The sequence below is a fragment of the Pavona decussata genome, unplaced genomic scaffold (genome assembly GCF_977016875.1).
Source record: "Pavona decussata unplaced genomic scaffold, jaPavDecu1.1 SCAFFOLD_237, whole genome shotgun sequence".
NCBI classification, from domain to species: Eukaryota; Metazoa; Cnidaria; class Anthozoa; order Scleractinia; family Agariciidae; genus Pavona; species Pavona decussata.
The window spans coordinates 479,977-495,307 of record NW_028145642.1 but is presented as its reverse complement, the minus strand read 5'-3'; the positions used below and the strand labels follow the sequence as shown (position 1 = coordinate 495,307).

General features: G+C 37.4%; 1 protein-coding gene and 1 long non-coding RNA gene across 6 annotated transcripts in view; one reads left to right on the top strand and one right to left on the bottom strand.

Moving 5' to 3' along the window:
- The window catches only part of LOC146457753 (structural maintenance of chromosomes protein 1A-like), a 93,151-nt gene that overhangs the window by 8,468 nt on the left and 69,352 nt on the right, over positions 1 to 15,331 (bottom strand). For all 5 annotated transcript variants that reach the window (XM_085091461.1, XM_085091463.1, XM_085091464.1 and 2 more), the window contains 7 exons: positions 12,816 to 12,947; positions 12,285 to 12,436; positions 11,491 to 11,686; positions 10,894 to 10,962; positions 9,639 to 9,728; positions 8,917 to 8,960; positions 7,932 to 8,022 (listed from right to left, as the gene is read on the bottom strand). In XM_085091461.1, coding sequence (XP_084947587.1) covers positions 7,932 to 8,022; positions 8,917 to 8,960; positions 9,639 to 9,728; positions 10,894 to 10,962; positions 11,491 to 11,686; positions 12,285 to 12,436; positions 12,816 to 12,947 — 774 coding nt within the window. The remainder of the gene's footprint in view (positions 1 to 7,931; positions 8,023 to 8,916; positions 8,961 to 9,638; positions 9,729 to 10,893; positions 10,963 to 11,490; positions 11,687 to 12,284; positions 12,437 to 12,815; positions 12,948 to 15,331) is intronic.
- LOC146457756 (uncharacterized) lies at positions 9,633 to 10,450 on the top strand. Its single transcript, XR_014858374.1, has 2 exons — positions 9,633 to 9,744; positions 10,326 to 10,450. It is a non-coding gene; the product is annotated as an uncharacterized LOC146457756 (long non-coding RNA).

The following is a 15,331-nucleotide window of genomic DNA, read 5'->3' as shown; positions in this document are numbered from 1 at the left end:
TACGTTTGGCCAGTTTCTGCAATTTTCGTTTTCACCATTTATTGCAGTTGTCCATGTATAATTCTCCCTAAGATTTTTTGGAGTACAAATACCAGCTAAATCCTAACATTGAGCCAATTTTAAGAACAGTTCACCGTGAAAAACTCGTTAAAATAGCGTTACTTTTCAACCAAAAACTGGCCTAGTTTCGCGCGCGAGCATAATGAAAATTCCCGTATCAGTTAGAACACTGTGCGCGCTCGCGTATACAGTCACCGCACGCCAAATAACTAGATGGCCACCTTAAGGTGATTCCGCTGAAAAAGAAGGAGTATTTAAAATTGTTTAAGACTTGGTCCAGTTCATGACTATGTTATGAGCATTACAAAAACGCAATGAAATATGGGGGTCACCGTGCTCGTTTTTGTGCAACCTGGATGGCTATTATAGTAAATAGATGACCCACGAGGTTTATATTAGGAATGCTAGTAATCAGAAAAGGGAACTATCATTTCTCGAAAAATTAATTTCTTGCATTAAATTGTTATGTGCCAGATCAGTGGAGAAAGATGAAGTCTCTCTCTATAGCATTGCAGCTTTAATATTAAAACATGAAGGAGTACTTCTGATGTTTTAATATAGCTTTTAAATTTAATTATTAAGCCCATGTGAAAAACTATTTTGTGTTATAGATAACCGTGTCACTAGTACACTAGTGAAGATAACCGAACCATACAGATATGTAGGAAGGGACAGACAGACGGACAGAGGAGTGAACATAAGGCCGAAACCACTAAGGCTATTGAATGATTAGCTATGTAATCAGACAAATACCACATGGATGCCGGTCAGAATGAACAAACCACAAGACCGAATGCAAACCCAACCCCATAACCGAAGGATCAGCATAGGAAGCCAATTGCACGGTTGAAATTATTTCTGAATTGGGCTGTTTGCGGAGATACTTAATTTAATCTTAATAGTTTTATTTTTGATAATTGCTTATTTAAGTTTAAGCTCATGTGGAAAACTAATTTGATTCTAGAAAATTAAAACACTAATAGAACTATTCTTGTTTTGTGCCAGATCGTTGGAGAATGTTGAAGTCTCTCTCTATAGCATTGCAGCTTTATTATTAAAACATGAAGGAGTACTTCTGATGATTTAATATAGCTTTTAAATTTAACTATTAAGCCCATGTGAAAAATTATTTTATGTTATAGATAACCGTGTCACTAGTACACTAGTGAAGATAACCGAACCATACAGATATGTAGGAAGGGACAGACAGACGGAAAGAGGAGTGAACATAAGGCCGAAACCACTAAGGCTATTGAATGATTAGCTATATAATCAGACAAATACCACATGGATGCCGGCCAGAATGAACAAACCACATGACCGAATGCGAACCCAACCCCATAACCGAAGGATCAGCATAGGAAGCCAATTGCACGGTTGAAATTATTTCTGAATTGGGCTGTTTGTGTAGATACTTAATTTAATCTTAGTAGTTTTATTTTTGATAATTGCTTATTTAAGTTTAAGCTCATGTGAAAAACTAATTTGATTCTAGGTAAATAAAACACTAATAGAACTGTTGAAAACTGTTGATCTATATAGATGTAAGGGGAAGGATAGACAGACGGAAAGGGGAGTGAACATAAGGCTGGCACCACTAATGCCATTGCGAGACTAACCAAATAATCAGGCAAATGCCAAACGGACGCCCACCAAAAAGAACAAACCCCATGACCGAAAGCCCAAACCAACCCCACAATCTAGAGATCACACAGGGCGTATTTAGTAAAAATGAGCTGGTATGTATACATTCTTATTTTACTAACATTTATCATTTCTGACTCTTATAGAAACATGGAAAGGGGCAAACAAACGGAAAGAGGAGTGAACATTGGGGCGCGATCGCTTAGGGCAATGAGAGACTAGCCTAATAGCCAGACAAAATACCCATGGACACCGGCCAAAATGAACAAACCGCATAACCGAAAGTCCACCCTGCCTAATAATTAGGGAAGGACTAAAACTCCTAAAATTTGTTTCAAAAAAAAAAAAAAAAAAAAAATTATTGGATTTTAATGCCTACATCTTTAAGTTAGTTGGATTAGTATCAGTTTTATTATACCTATCTTCTTAAGAGTTAGAATTATAGTATAAATTGTTAGGGAAAAGAGCCTTCATTCTTTTGGGGCTTAGCAGGTTATAAATAGGCCAGTTTAATAACTGCTTGCTTGGTCTTGCTTGGTCTTAATTACTAATTTGCTAAATGTGGGAAAAAAAAAAAAAAAAAAATTAAATAGATTCCCTTAAGGAACAAGGTGCAACAGTTTAAATTTATTGTCAGTCTATAATCTCTAAATTGCATCCCGGGAAAAAATTACATTTTTGTATACAGATTGTCGATTTCTCTTAATGTTTTGTTGAGTGCCTTTGTAATCAGAATCTGTTGGGCTGATAGTTGCTTCGCCCTTATTAGTTTTTTCTTCAAAGCCTCTCTCTCTCTTTTATTTTTCTCCTTCTTTTTTTGTTCCTTTTTTTCAGTTCTTGACTTTTCTCCCTTCTCTTTCTTTTTGAGTTTCTTCGCTTTCTGTTTTTCCTTTCTCTTTTTTCCGATCTGAAATGTGTGAGGAAATTGTATAGTATCGGGCGATTTAATCTGTAGCCTGTGAACATAAGAGCCGTTATACTAGAAACAGACAGTATATGTCTTTGTTAGACTTTATATAAGAATTTTTAATTTAAGTGAAAACCTATTTGTGAGCTCACAATGAAGTAATACTTAAATATTCAAAGGGTTAGAGATGCAAACCTCTTCTCTTCAGGAGTCCAGAAGGCTTGCATGGTCTCTTGGCCGCTAGGGAGGGGTGGGTGAGGCCTCTGTAAATAACCGAGTTGGGACTGGGTGGGAATCCGTTTGCAAATCTGCAAAATCCGCCAGAGAACCTACACGTTTCAAACCATTTGGCACCAATCGGTAAGATGTTTACATATTTCCTTCGTGGTTTCGATGTTTGGCATTTTTTGAACTCTCTACCGGGTCTGTTCACTGTGCCCCTGACGAGATTGACAGACCTTCTGAGCAGACGTAGCTTTATTTTGCTTTAGTCACTCTATGCTGTTTCTTAATTAATTTTTTTGGTGAGCCCACTAAAATACGTGCATAAAGTTTTTAATAACTACTTAACATTAAGTAATAACTGAACGAAAGCTCGTCGCTTCTCACTCGTTCCGAAAAGATAAGCATTTTAAGTTTGCATTAAAATATCAGGAAATCGATCCATATAAACACCTATGACTACAAACAAATGAGCTGTCCACTCGGTCGTTCAGCTGTTCATCTCGTTTCGCGGGTTCGTTCACTCGGTGTTTCGTTCGTTCGTTTTTACCGGCGAGCGCTCGGTGGACCGTTTGTTCGTTAACTCGATCATTCGGCCATCCGTTCGCCCGTTTGGATGTTCGTTCGCTCGGGCTTCCGTTTGTTCGTTCGTTTGCGTTTCTGGTTTGTTCAGTTGTTCCTCCGCTTGCCCAGTTCTTTTTGCTATCCATGGGCATAAACGTGTTATAAAGAATAAAATTAAATCATTTAAAAATTGTATGAAAGCATTACGAAGAAGCCCTCAATTCAAAAACCAAACGTGTAATTGGCATTGGGTGCTGTTCTTTCGGTCGTCCGGTCATATCTAATGTCTATATGTACAGAGGACTGAAAATTAAAACTCTAATAAGAGATACACACTAATAGCCCTTTGCAAACTAATTATAACCGTGCAATTGGCTTCTTATGCTGATCTTTCGGTTATGGGGCTGGGTCGACTTTCGGTCATGTGGTTTGTTCATTTCGGCTTGTATACATGGGGTTTTTTGTCTGGTTATTCGGTTAGTCTCTCAATGGCCCTATTGGTTTCCGCCTTATGTTCACTCCTCTTTCCGTCTGTCTGTCCCTTCCCATATAAATCCGTATGGTTCAGTTATTTTCACTAGTGCTACTAGTGACACGGTTTTTTACTAACAAATTAACTTTTTATATGGGCTTAATCCTAAAGTTTAAAAGCTATATTAAAACATCAGAAGTTTTCCCTTCGTGTTTTAATATTAAAGCTGCAATGCTATAGAGAGAGACTTCATCTCTCTCCTCTGATCTGGCACAAAAAAACTGTATAGATACCATATGACCGGACCAATGTCCCAGCATATGGCGGACCATGGGTGACCTAAGATCTCCTAAGTAATACTCTCTTTCTCTTGGGTCTGTTCTGCCAGCCCTCTGTCCATATGGATATTGGATATGGCTGTAGAAGGACATTGCACGAGTTACCCCTTGTAGCTTTCACTATCTTATGATTTTGTTGCTACCTGACAGAGCTAGAGATGGATCTGTGAAAATATCATGGCCCGTAAACGTTTCTTAGCATTGTTCGCTTATAGTCATTTTCATGGTTCTAAACTTACGAGCAGATTTAACATAGAATTAAGAAATAATTTAAAACAATAAAGCATTATTACCATAATATTAAGGCTTTCAGTGTCATTGACTTCTTGTCATCAATTTTTCACTTAAAACATCAGATATTTTACATTGCATTTAACTTTTTAACGGTGCAAGGGTTCAGCATATCTTTTAACAAGGAGAACTAAACTACACCGCTAACTATGACATTCTTTCGCTCTCTCACTAAATTAAGGACGGTGCCTACTAATACCGAAGTATTTTTGTGCGGCTTATGACTGTGCGGGGGGGGCGGATCTTGGCGGGGCCTCTTGGGGTCCGGGAGGAAAGTTGGGGGTGACCACGCATTTCTCAGAGATAATTAAGCAATGATATCTCCAAAAACGCGCCAAAATATAAAGCAATGTATGGGATTTTTTTCCCAAATTGAAGTTCAATTATCTCTGAAAAATGCGTGGTTGCCCCTAATTTCCTTTGGGATGCCAGGGGCACTTGCTGGGTTTTGCTTTCTCCGTATGGTTTTCGACCGTGCAAAATTATCCCTGTATTAGTAGGCACCACCCATAGGAAATCCGTGTATCTCGAGATGCGCAGAACGTATGCGCAGTAACAATAGTAGGCACCGTCCTTAAAAGCGCGCGCGCTAACAATCAATCTCAGTTTCGAGATAGTCTGGGTACTAGGGTATGACGTTGCCGTTCGAATAAAACGTCGTGTTCAAATAATGTCGCGAGCCCGGTTAGATCAACAAACTTAACTGTTTTATCAAAGGAGCAAGGTAAAAAGACTCAGTTAAAGCTGTTAAAGTTTCAAAGGTCAGCTGTTAATTTGCCGTTCTTCAGCTCCGTGTTTCAACATTTTACATTTCCAAGTTGTTTCATCTACGAAAAGAATTAGTCCAGCCAGTTGTAATAATGCAAAATAAGAACTGTTCTTCTGCAGACGCCGGACACTCAGGTACAAAGAAATATAAGTTTATAATTTGCTGAAACTGCATAGAATGATAGATGTCAGCTCAGGCACGTAGGGCCAGCTGTGGTGCCGCAGTTTGAAACGTGTGGTAGAGAGATTCACCCTGAATTTATTCATAATTTTCTCCCTCGGTAAGATGTTTACATATTTCCTTCGTGGTTTCGATGTTTGGCATTTTTTGAACTCTCTACCGGGTCTGTTCACTGTGCCCCTGACGAGATTGACAGACCTTCTGAGCAGACGTAGCTTTATTTTGCTTTAGTCACTCTATGCTGTTTCTTAATTAATTTTTTTGGTGAGCCCACTAAAATACGTGCATAAAGTTTTTAATAACTACTTAACATTAAGTAATAACTGAACGAAAGCTCGTCGCTTCTCACTCGTTCCGAAAAGATAAGCATTTTAAGTTTGCATTAAAATATCAGGAAATCGATCCATATAAACACCTATGACTACAAACAAATGAGCTGTCCACTCGGTCGTTCAGCTGTTCATCTCGTTTCGCGGGTTCGTTCACTCGGTGTTTCGTTCGTTCGTTTTTACCGGCGAGCGCTCGGTGGACCGTTTGTTCGTTAACTCGATCATTCGGCCATCCGTTCGCCCGTTTGGATGTTCGTTCGCTCGGGCTTCCGTTTGTTCGTTCGTTTGCGTTTCTGGTTTGTTCAGTTGTTCCTCCGCTTGCCCAGTTCTTTTTGCTATCCATGGGCATAAACGTGTTATAAAGAATAAAATTAAATCATTTAAAAATTGTATGAAAGCATTACGAAGAAGCCCTCAATTCAAAAACCAAACGTGTAATTGGCATTGGGTGCTGTTCTTTCGGTCGTCCGGTCATATCTAATGTCTATATGTACAGAGGACTGAAAATTAAAACTCTAATAAGAGATACGCACTAATAGCCCTTTGCAAACTAATTATAACCGTGCAATTGGCTTCTTATGCTGATCTTTCGGTTATGGGGCTGGGTCGACTTTCGGTCATGTGGTTTGTTCATTTCGGCTTGTATACATGGGGTTTTTTGTCTGGTTATTCGGTTAGTCTCTCAATGGCCCTATTGGTTTCGGCCTTATGTTCACTCCTCTTTCCGTCTGTCTGTCCCTTCCCATATAAATCCGTATGGTTCAGTTATTTTCACTAGTGCTACTAGTGACACGGTTTTTTTACTAACAAATTAACTTTTTATATGGGCTTAATCCTAAAGTTTAAAAGCTATATTAAAACATCAGAAGTTTTCCCTTCGTGTTTTAATATTAAAGCTGCAATGCTATAGAGAGAGACTTCATCTCTCTCCTCTGATCTGGCACAAAAAAAAGCTAAATGACGTGAAAAATTATGCGCAGCAAGGATGCGCAATGCAATTCAACGGAATCACCTTAACAGCAGGCACAAGAGATAACCCATATTGCACACAGCAAGAGGGTTGTCTAGAAAACTAAAGGCCATCTAGAGTCATTGTCATGTACCTGAACTCGAGTACTGGACACTAAAACACACACACGGTATCCTGTTTCTCAGATTACATACCGGAAGCTTACTTATGAGACATCAGCCACCTACTAAACATGATAATTAAACGAAACTCAAATGGATTTTTAGTTGCCTGTGAACAACAAATAATTTAGCTAGGAAGCACAAATAAGCTCATGGAATCCAAATTTCTTTGAGGGCAGCTATCAAGTTAATACGTAAAAAAATGCCTTTTTGATATGTGTACTACTGAATAACTTTTTCACGTACCGCATAAGAAGTTCAAGACTTTAGGAAGATTTGAAAAAAGCAATAAAAATGGTAAGTCACTGACTTACATTTCAGATAATTAGCAAAAAAAAGGAAGCAAATAAATAAATAAAATGTAGAGGTTCTTTTTGTGGGACTGAGATGTTTTCATGGTTTCCGCAATGATTCCACAATATTAGCCTGAAATAATTGTCCAACAATAGAGTTATAAAGATATTAGTTTGCTCACATCACATATATTTTAAAATGAAAAATCCTTATGAGCCCCCTTTTGAGGATGGTGCCTACTAATACCGAAGGACTTTGTGGTTTATGACTATGTGGGAAAAGCAGATCTTAGCAAGGGCTACTGGAATCCAAAAAAGAAAATTGGGGGGAACCAGGCATTTTTAACAGATAATTAAGCACCAATAATTCTAAAAAGTGCCAAAATACAGAACAATGTATGGACTTTTTTCTCAAATTGAAGCTTAATTATCTCTGAAAAATACATGGTTACCCCTAATTTTCACTCTTGTCAAGATTTGCTTTTCCCGAGTAGTTATAAGCACGCAAAAATATCCCTGTTATAGCAGGCACTGCCGTTAAGAAACCTGCAAGATGCACAGAACATACGTGATGTCGCAAAAGGAGGCACCGTCCTTAATATAATTTTTGTTTACAGTAATGTTGTCTTGTCACTGGTTAATTCAAGGGCTCTAGCTGCTGATAGCAAGGTGATCACTTAAAACAAGTTTGAATGTAAACAGCAAGTAAATATTTATTGAAGTCTTTTGACCTGATTCATTAGGCGAGACTCCTGGTTAGAAAACTCCAGACGGCGCTGAGCTCTCTCTTGTTGAGCTTTGAGCTGCTTTTCTTCATATTGCCTTTAAAAAAATTAACAATAAAGTTCTATTAGTTATATTTGGAAAGTAAAACCATTAATATCCATATAATCTATTCCTATGGTTCTTATATGATCAAACAAATGCTGGCCAATTCATGGATGCTATAATTATATTTAAAATTTATTCACAACAACAGATGATTAACAGTAAACACTGCAGTCACATTTCATAGATCAAAGGCTATAATACAAGCAAAGCAATTCCAAACAAAATTTATTTAGGGCAATTATTAAATTAATAAAGGTCTTTGTTTCCTCATGCTATTTGACTCTCTAGTTTTACTTACTCCAACGCGAAGCGACTGACACGAAGATTTTAATCATAACCAAACAACGGTTAAACTCAACTGAACTTGAATAATAATGAATGGTTTAAACATCCCTAGCGGTTCACACATCCTGTACGCATTCATAGCTTAATTATTCCGAGTGGTTAACACATTCTGCACGCATCTAGTATTACAACAGTCTTAAAAAAGTTTACTTACACTAGTAGTATTAAAATTTGATACAAGCAGCTATGTAGTACTGCAGATAATAATTACACATAGTACAGTCATCTTTTAAAAAATCATCTTTATTATTATTATTTCATCAGTAAGTGTACATTAAATTTATAAATACATTAAATGTATAAATACAGAGAAATGCAACTTCTTTTATTAAATACACTGGACCGTGGGTAGCAAAAGCTAATTAAGGCAGGCAGAGTAAGACAAGAAGAAGATATAAATAAGGGAGTAGAATATACTACGAGAATGAAGTGATTACTTCATGAAATAAATAAATAAATAAATAAATAAATAAATAACACATAACATTGTTTTCTAGAAAATTATACACATGTTTTGACAAAACACCATACATACTTTACCTAATATTCTCCACATTGATTTGCTCACAGAATCCTCTAAAAACCTTTTAAGAAATAAAGATAGACCTCTATTAATACAAATTGAATACATAGAATAGAATTGATACAACCTTCTGTATAAATAGTATTAAAGGTATGTTTAAGGAGTTTGTTTTGCTAGAACTTAACAAGGACAAATAACCCTTTCCCGCCCAAGAGTGCCATATGGCACAAGACTCAATAATGAGCTCAGTATTTGGTTAATTTGTGTGAAATTTGCACAACAAAAAGATCTTGGAAAGATCTATAAATTGAAGGCATAAAATCATGCCCCCTCCTATATGAGACTTGATTTACCACCCCTCAAACTTTTGGATTTTTTTTCCTTTGTACATAAAGGGTCCAGTTGATATCTTACAACAAGCAATGCACTGAGAGCTGTACATTAAGCTATAGTTTAGGGGGATACCCAGTATGTACATCGAATAGGAAAATTTTCAAAGTTTTTCTTCTTTCGTTTTGGAGTTTTCTCACTCTAATATGTGACCTCTTCCATCTCTGTTGGTGTGATTTATAGCACACCCCAGAAAATACCTTTTAAATGGTATATCACATGTGTCTTCCAGTTCATAGTTAGCGATTTAGAAAATTCGGCATTTCCCTCGGGCAGGAAAGGGATAAACATGATGACATCATTTTGTCCTTTTACAAGTCATGATCATGCCACAGGGGTTTGGACTTACTTGGTCTTCAACCCTGTTCATCCTTCTCTCTGTGTTGGTGATCTCCTCACTTCGAGCAGCCATTGAAAGCAGCAATTTCTCCCTTTTTGGCTGAAACAATATTATTGTGAATATTGATAACTCGTTATTAATATAAGTCTAGACAACCTGTCAACAGGGTGCGGGACCTGGGGGCCTTATCTCGACCTATCAGGCTAATCACTAGTTACGAAATGTGCATGTGGGTCACAAGCCAGTGACCTAACAGTCTAGGTATGCAGCATGATAATCACAAGATTAAGGTTAGCCAATCATATGAACACAAGTTACAAGATTTGTATATGATAAGGCTTAGTCAACCATATTCTCATTCAATGTAAGCTGTAGCACGAACAGCATCGGGCTACAGCAACTTATATTAAGCTATATAGGTCCGCAGTTAGGCCTTAGTGGTAAAAAATTTGCCCGCCCACCCACTCCAGGGCAGCCTTGTCAGTTTTTGTTGTTGTTTTATTGTTATAGGGACTATGTTATCTTATGATTAAAAAAAAAAAAAAAAAAAAAATGGAATTGTAACTGTGGGCTATTGTTTGTACCAGTTTATTATTTATGATCCGATCAATCTTAAGTATATGTATTATGTAACGGTTAGTTTAGGTTGTAATAAAGGCTGTCAGATCCCAATCTTGAGTCTGCGTTGTGGTTTAGAGTGCAATCATAACGTTTCAAAAAACAATGACTAGCCTAACTTGTGTTGCTTGATACTTGGTTTACATCTTTAGTTTGTACTGTTAATTATAAACAAAAGAAAAGATTGACAAAAAGAAAAGAAACCTGATCTTGTCTCATACATGAACACAACCTTAACTGCATAATGGGATGTGTGAATAATGTCTCTCGTGCTTCTCAGGCAGTAATTACTACAGTGCCCAATTTTGTTTTTAGTAAAAATGTATTCATTTAAATGCATAGGATGAAAGAGTAGGCTGAAATACTGCTTAAAGAGAGAAAACACACTGAATAACCAGAACGTAAAACAATATTTTTAAATTGTGCTGAGTAACATTCAGGTTGCTGCATAAAGAACAATGAAAGAAAAAATAGGTACATGTACCATGTTACCAAGGTCAATGACCCTGACAAGAGAAATTAAAGCCACAACCCTGAGACCAAAAGGGCAGAAAAAAAATCCTCAAACCTTACAGCCTTGCAACACTTAAAACAACCCCATACTTTGAAAAATTTCAATCTTCTTCTACTTGTCACATGACTGTACCTCTAAGCTATCCAGTTCTTTTTTGATGACCTTCAGTTCCTTGGAAATCTCACCCAATGTTTGCTTCTCCTGGAAATGTTAACCACCAATAGTAATGTTTTATAATCTTTAAGTATTTGATAATTTGACCAAGCAATACTCCTCAAGACTGTGCTCTAACGGCACCCAGTTGCCTATAGGTGACTAACTTTTTGGCTTTGGGTGACTGAAACAAATTTCTGGTCACCGGAATGGGCACTCTTGTGTGTAACTCATTGTGTATTAAAACATGGGAAAAACTTATTTCCCAAAACAGTCAAGTGCATTGACATTCTAAGTTGTCCAAAAGTTTGTTCCATGTGATTTAACATGCAACATAATGTCCTCCTGAAGTGCCACTTGACTTTTCATAGTTTTTTCATGAAAACTTTACAAACCAGTAAACCAAGAACACTTTACGTTCATGTTTCAAAAAATTCCAGATTAATTTTTAACTGAACTTTGAGCCTTGGGTACACTAGCTTGTTTGGTTGGGGGCCCCTTAGAGCACAGCACTGGTGTATGGGACCACATACCACTCTTTTCCGCTGACTAAGCCTACCGACAATACTGACTTACCGTAGTTTCTTTGTCCTTTGTTGAGTACCTCAGCCGATGCTCAAGGCCATCAATTTGAGACCTCAAGTTTTGCAATTCTGGCTCTTTTCTACGATGCTTTGACAGATCCTTTAATTCTGTCAAAAGGCTATCACGTTTGCGTTTCAATCCATCCACTTGCTTTTCATCCCACCGTCTGGCCTTGGCCTTCAGATCACTATACAAAACCAACAGAGAGTTGTTTAAGACTTCTAAAACCTCACAGCATAAGCTTTTTCCAAGTGTGAACCATTGTACAGCACTACAGCTTGTCACATCACAGTGTGACATAGTGTTCTGTAGTTAGAATGCCTCACTTATCTGGATTTGGGACTTTTGACACTGAACATTGAAGGCAAAAGGTTTGAGGAGACACTTTGAACCTGAATGTATTTATTTTGCTGAGAAGAAAATCAAATACCAGATTGCATTGATCGCAACGATTGAAGTACAAAAATTGTGGGATGATAACCCTACCATTCTTTGTCTTATTGTAAAACCCACAAGGAGGCAAAATCGCTGCTCCATCATGACTGGTGTTTCTTGTCAGCTGGCCAGCTATTTTAAATAAGCACAAAATTTTGCAGGAAGTGATGGCATGGTGATCTCACACATGCCAAAGGTGTGAAACATTTACCATAGTCACTTGAATTTCTAGCACAAATCACTGATTAATCCCACAGGGCATTCATAGAATGCGTAAGATTGCTGTGGTTGATATTATGACTCTACATTAGACTGAAGTCATCGCCATTAACTACAGCTGTTTGCGTTACCTTATTCCACCAGAAATAACCCCAGACTTCTGGAACAGTGTTCCATCCAAGGAGACTGTCTTCTTTCTCTCAGCTCCTCCAAATGCTAACCTCCTTGCCTCTTCCATTCCATCACAAACAAGTGCATTGGCACAGGCAAATTGCAAAGCTTTCTGCAAAACAAAAACAAAACAAAACACAAGTTCATGCATGAAATATACCAGAAAGCTTTTAATTTATAGAAAAAATGGGTGAATATGGTCAGAGAAAACGTGGCAAAGACACTGCAAATGGAAGGTATATTAAAAGATTACTAGAGGTGCATAATTGTTACATGAAAGACAGAGTTGGATGGCATGTTTGAATGAAACTCAAGGTGCTTGTTCATATCAAGATTAAAAAAAATAGCAAAGTTGGAAACTAAATCTTGAGAGCACTTGCCTGGAGCTGTGATCACTTGCCCAATGCACCGATAATATATTTATTACAAATTATACCCTTCTCGTTAGTTTGTAACCAAGTTTAACAACAAAGTACAGTAAGTCATTATACCTTGATAATTGGTGGATCAAATTTAATGACATCAATGACTAGCTTAGCAGAGCCACCAATTTGCCTAAGCTTTTCATTAACAGGCTTGACCTGAATACCATCCAGTGGAAGGAACATCTCAGGATCTGCTCTCTAAACAACAAAACACAAAATACTATCAAAATAAATCCAGATCCACCCAACAGTTTTGTATAAATAAGGAAAAAGGCGAGTTTGAGAATAGAAATCACTGCAGCACCAAGTTTTGGTTTATGCACGACTTTATAAAGAAGATATTTCAACTCTATTCTAGAGTCATAATCATGTTGTGTCACAATACACTAGCAGTATTTATACCTAAGATAATAATATATGGTACACAATGAAAATAGTAATATAGAACAAGTCTAATTCTCTGGAGGCTTAAAAGCCTTCATTAATTGTAGGCTTCAAGTTCTTTATGTAGTAAGCTTCTAGAAAACCAAGCTGTGACCAATAATTTTTTTTACAATCCTTGCGAACATGCCACCAGATCTGTGCAACCTATGTTCAGACATTTAATTGTGATAGATTTAAAGAAGTAGTTAGTTTCTTCAGCGTGCCTGATTCCACCAACTATTCTATTGATGTCAATTTTAATGACCATATTTACCAGGCAGTTCACAGTAACTGTAAAATAATAGATTGTAATGAGAACTGGGGGGGGGGGGGGAAGGAAAAAAATTAACACAAAGCTTACTGTACCACTGGATACAGTTCTTGCCATGAGGAAAATAACTATTATGCCTTGAACAGTGCCCTTAAAGTGCCTATCACCCTTACCCTAATTTCGAAAAATTTATGTATGTCTAAGACGCTTTGCAAAGAAATAAATTGTATTCCGTGTATCATTTTGTTTTAATCAGACAACAAAATCCCCCAAAATAGGCTGTTTCCCGTCATATTGAATACAAAAAAGAGTAGTTGAGAGACTGGGAACTTACAAGCTTGTGACGTCAACCCAGTATCTTGGCCACAGAGCATTATTTTGCTCATTTGTCACTACATTCTCTGTACTGAACTTGGAAGGTGACAGGAAGGTATGTGGTAGGTGAATGTGCTGCCTTCTCAGATATGTAGAAGGGTATAGTTCTGCATGCTATACTGTTCAATAATGATGAAGCGAGGAAATGCAGAAAGAAGTAGATAAATTTCATGAAACAAAAGCGGGCTAAATGGAAACTCGTCAATATGCTCCAAGCACTTCACGAACGACGACTTCATGCGTCAATTCTGATTTACTGTTGAAGTGGGTAACAAGCCAATCATCCCAAGACTGAAACAAGATGATATCAGTATAAATGTGACGCCAACTGTCCATGCTGAAGCGGTGACCACACGTCAAGGTGTACTGATTTCAACTACGGTAGTGCCAAACATCGCAGCGCACAAGCGGTACGAAATGTTTCTTTTTTCATTTAAGCTTTAAGCCAAAACAAACCTACTGAAATAGTAAACTTATTTTAGACTCTCAAGAATGCAAAGAGGCGAATGGAATCTTTTACTTTTGAGGCTGCTGTCTGTTGGCGAGCAGATGAAGGCCCACAGTGACATGATAAAGCTACTAGTTCTTTTTCTTTCTCAATTCCACATGTAGAAATTTGGGAACTAGGTTTTCCAAGAAGAACGGACCATTATTTCTAATAAAGCTTCAGTCTTGAATTTGTCTGCAAAGAACGAGGTTAAAAGTCAGTCGAACATGTTGGTCGATTGACATGTTCAAAATACTGCTTCAAAAGGTCTGCTTTTCTTAACTGGAAAACACAGGCAACCACTTTCCAAACATTGTGTGGTTTTAATTCTCTTACTACCAGACCAATTTCAGCTAATAAAAAATTCAAAAATGATCAAAATATTAACTGAACAAGCTTATATTTACGCCACTAAAAATGCAATCTTAAGTACTGTTTCTTCAGCGGTCCGCATGTTGTCGCTAAGTAAAATTTTTGATGTGGTGGTTTCATTGACAAAAGGCAAGCCTCTAGTTCATAGAAAAACATCTTGCTTATTTACACTTCCCTCGGCCCCAGTAAAATATTCTTTTAAACCGAAACATTTCAAATATATTCAGAAAATAGCAAGCTCCCACAACACAAACCTCAAAGTGGAGCGAAGCAAGGCGATGAAAAAACGAAGCCGTAACTCAATTTCATGCATTGCATAACTCTTAAAGAAATCTACGACGCTAAAGAAAGGATCAAAAGACAAATAGCAATGATCTTGCCACAAAAGCAAACAGCAGGGGTGGTCACTTTAGGAGGTTTAAGATTATCACACGGTTCAAATCCTAACTAGAAGCTGTACTGTTGCCAGACCGCAAACTGAAACGAGCCAAACTAAACCTTAAATATACTTATAAAATGAAATGGCATAAGAACGACAGTCCCTTAACAGAAACAACAAGAGGTGAAATAAACAGGCGCTAAACGCCGAACTCAAAACCAAAAAATGTCCTTTGAGATCAAAATACAAAACATGCTACTGACAGTTTAGCACAT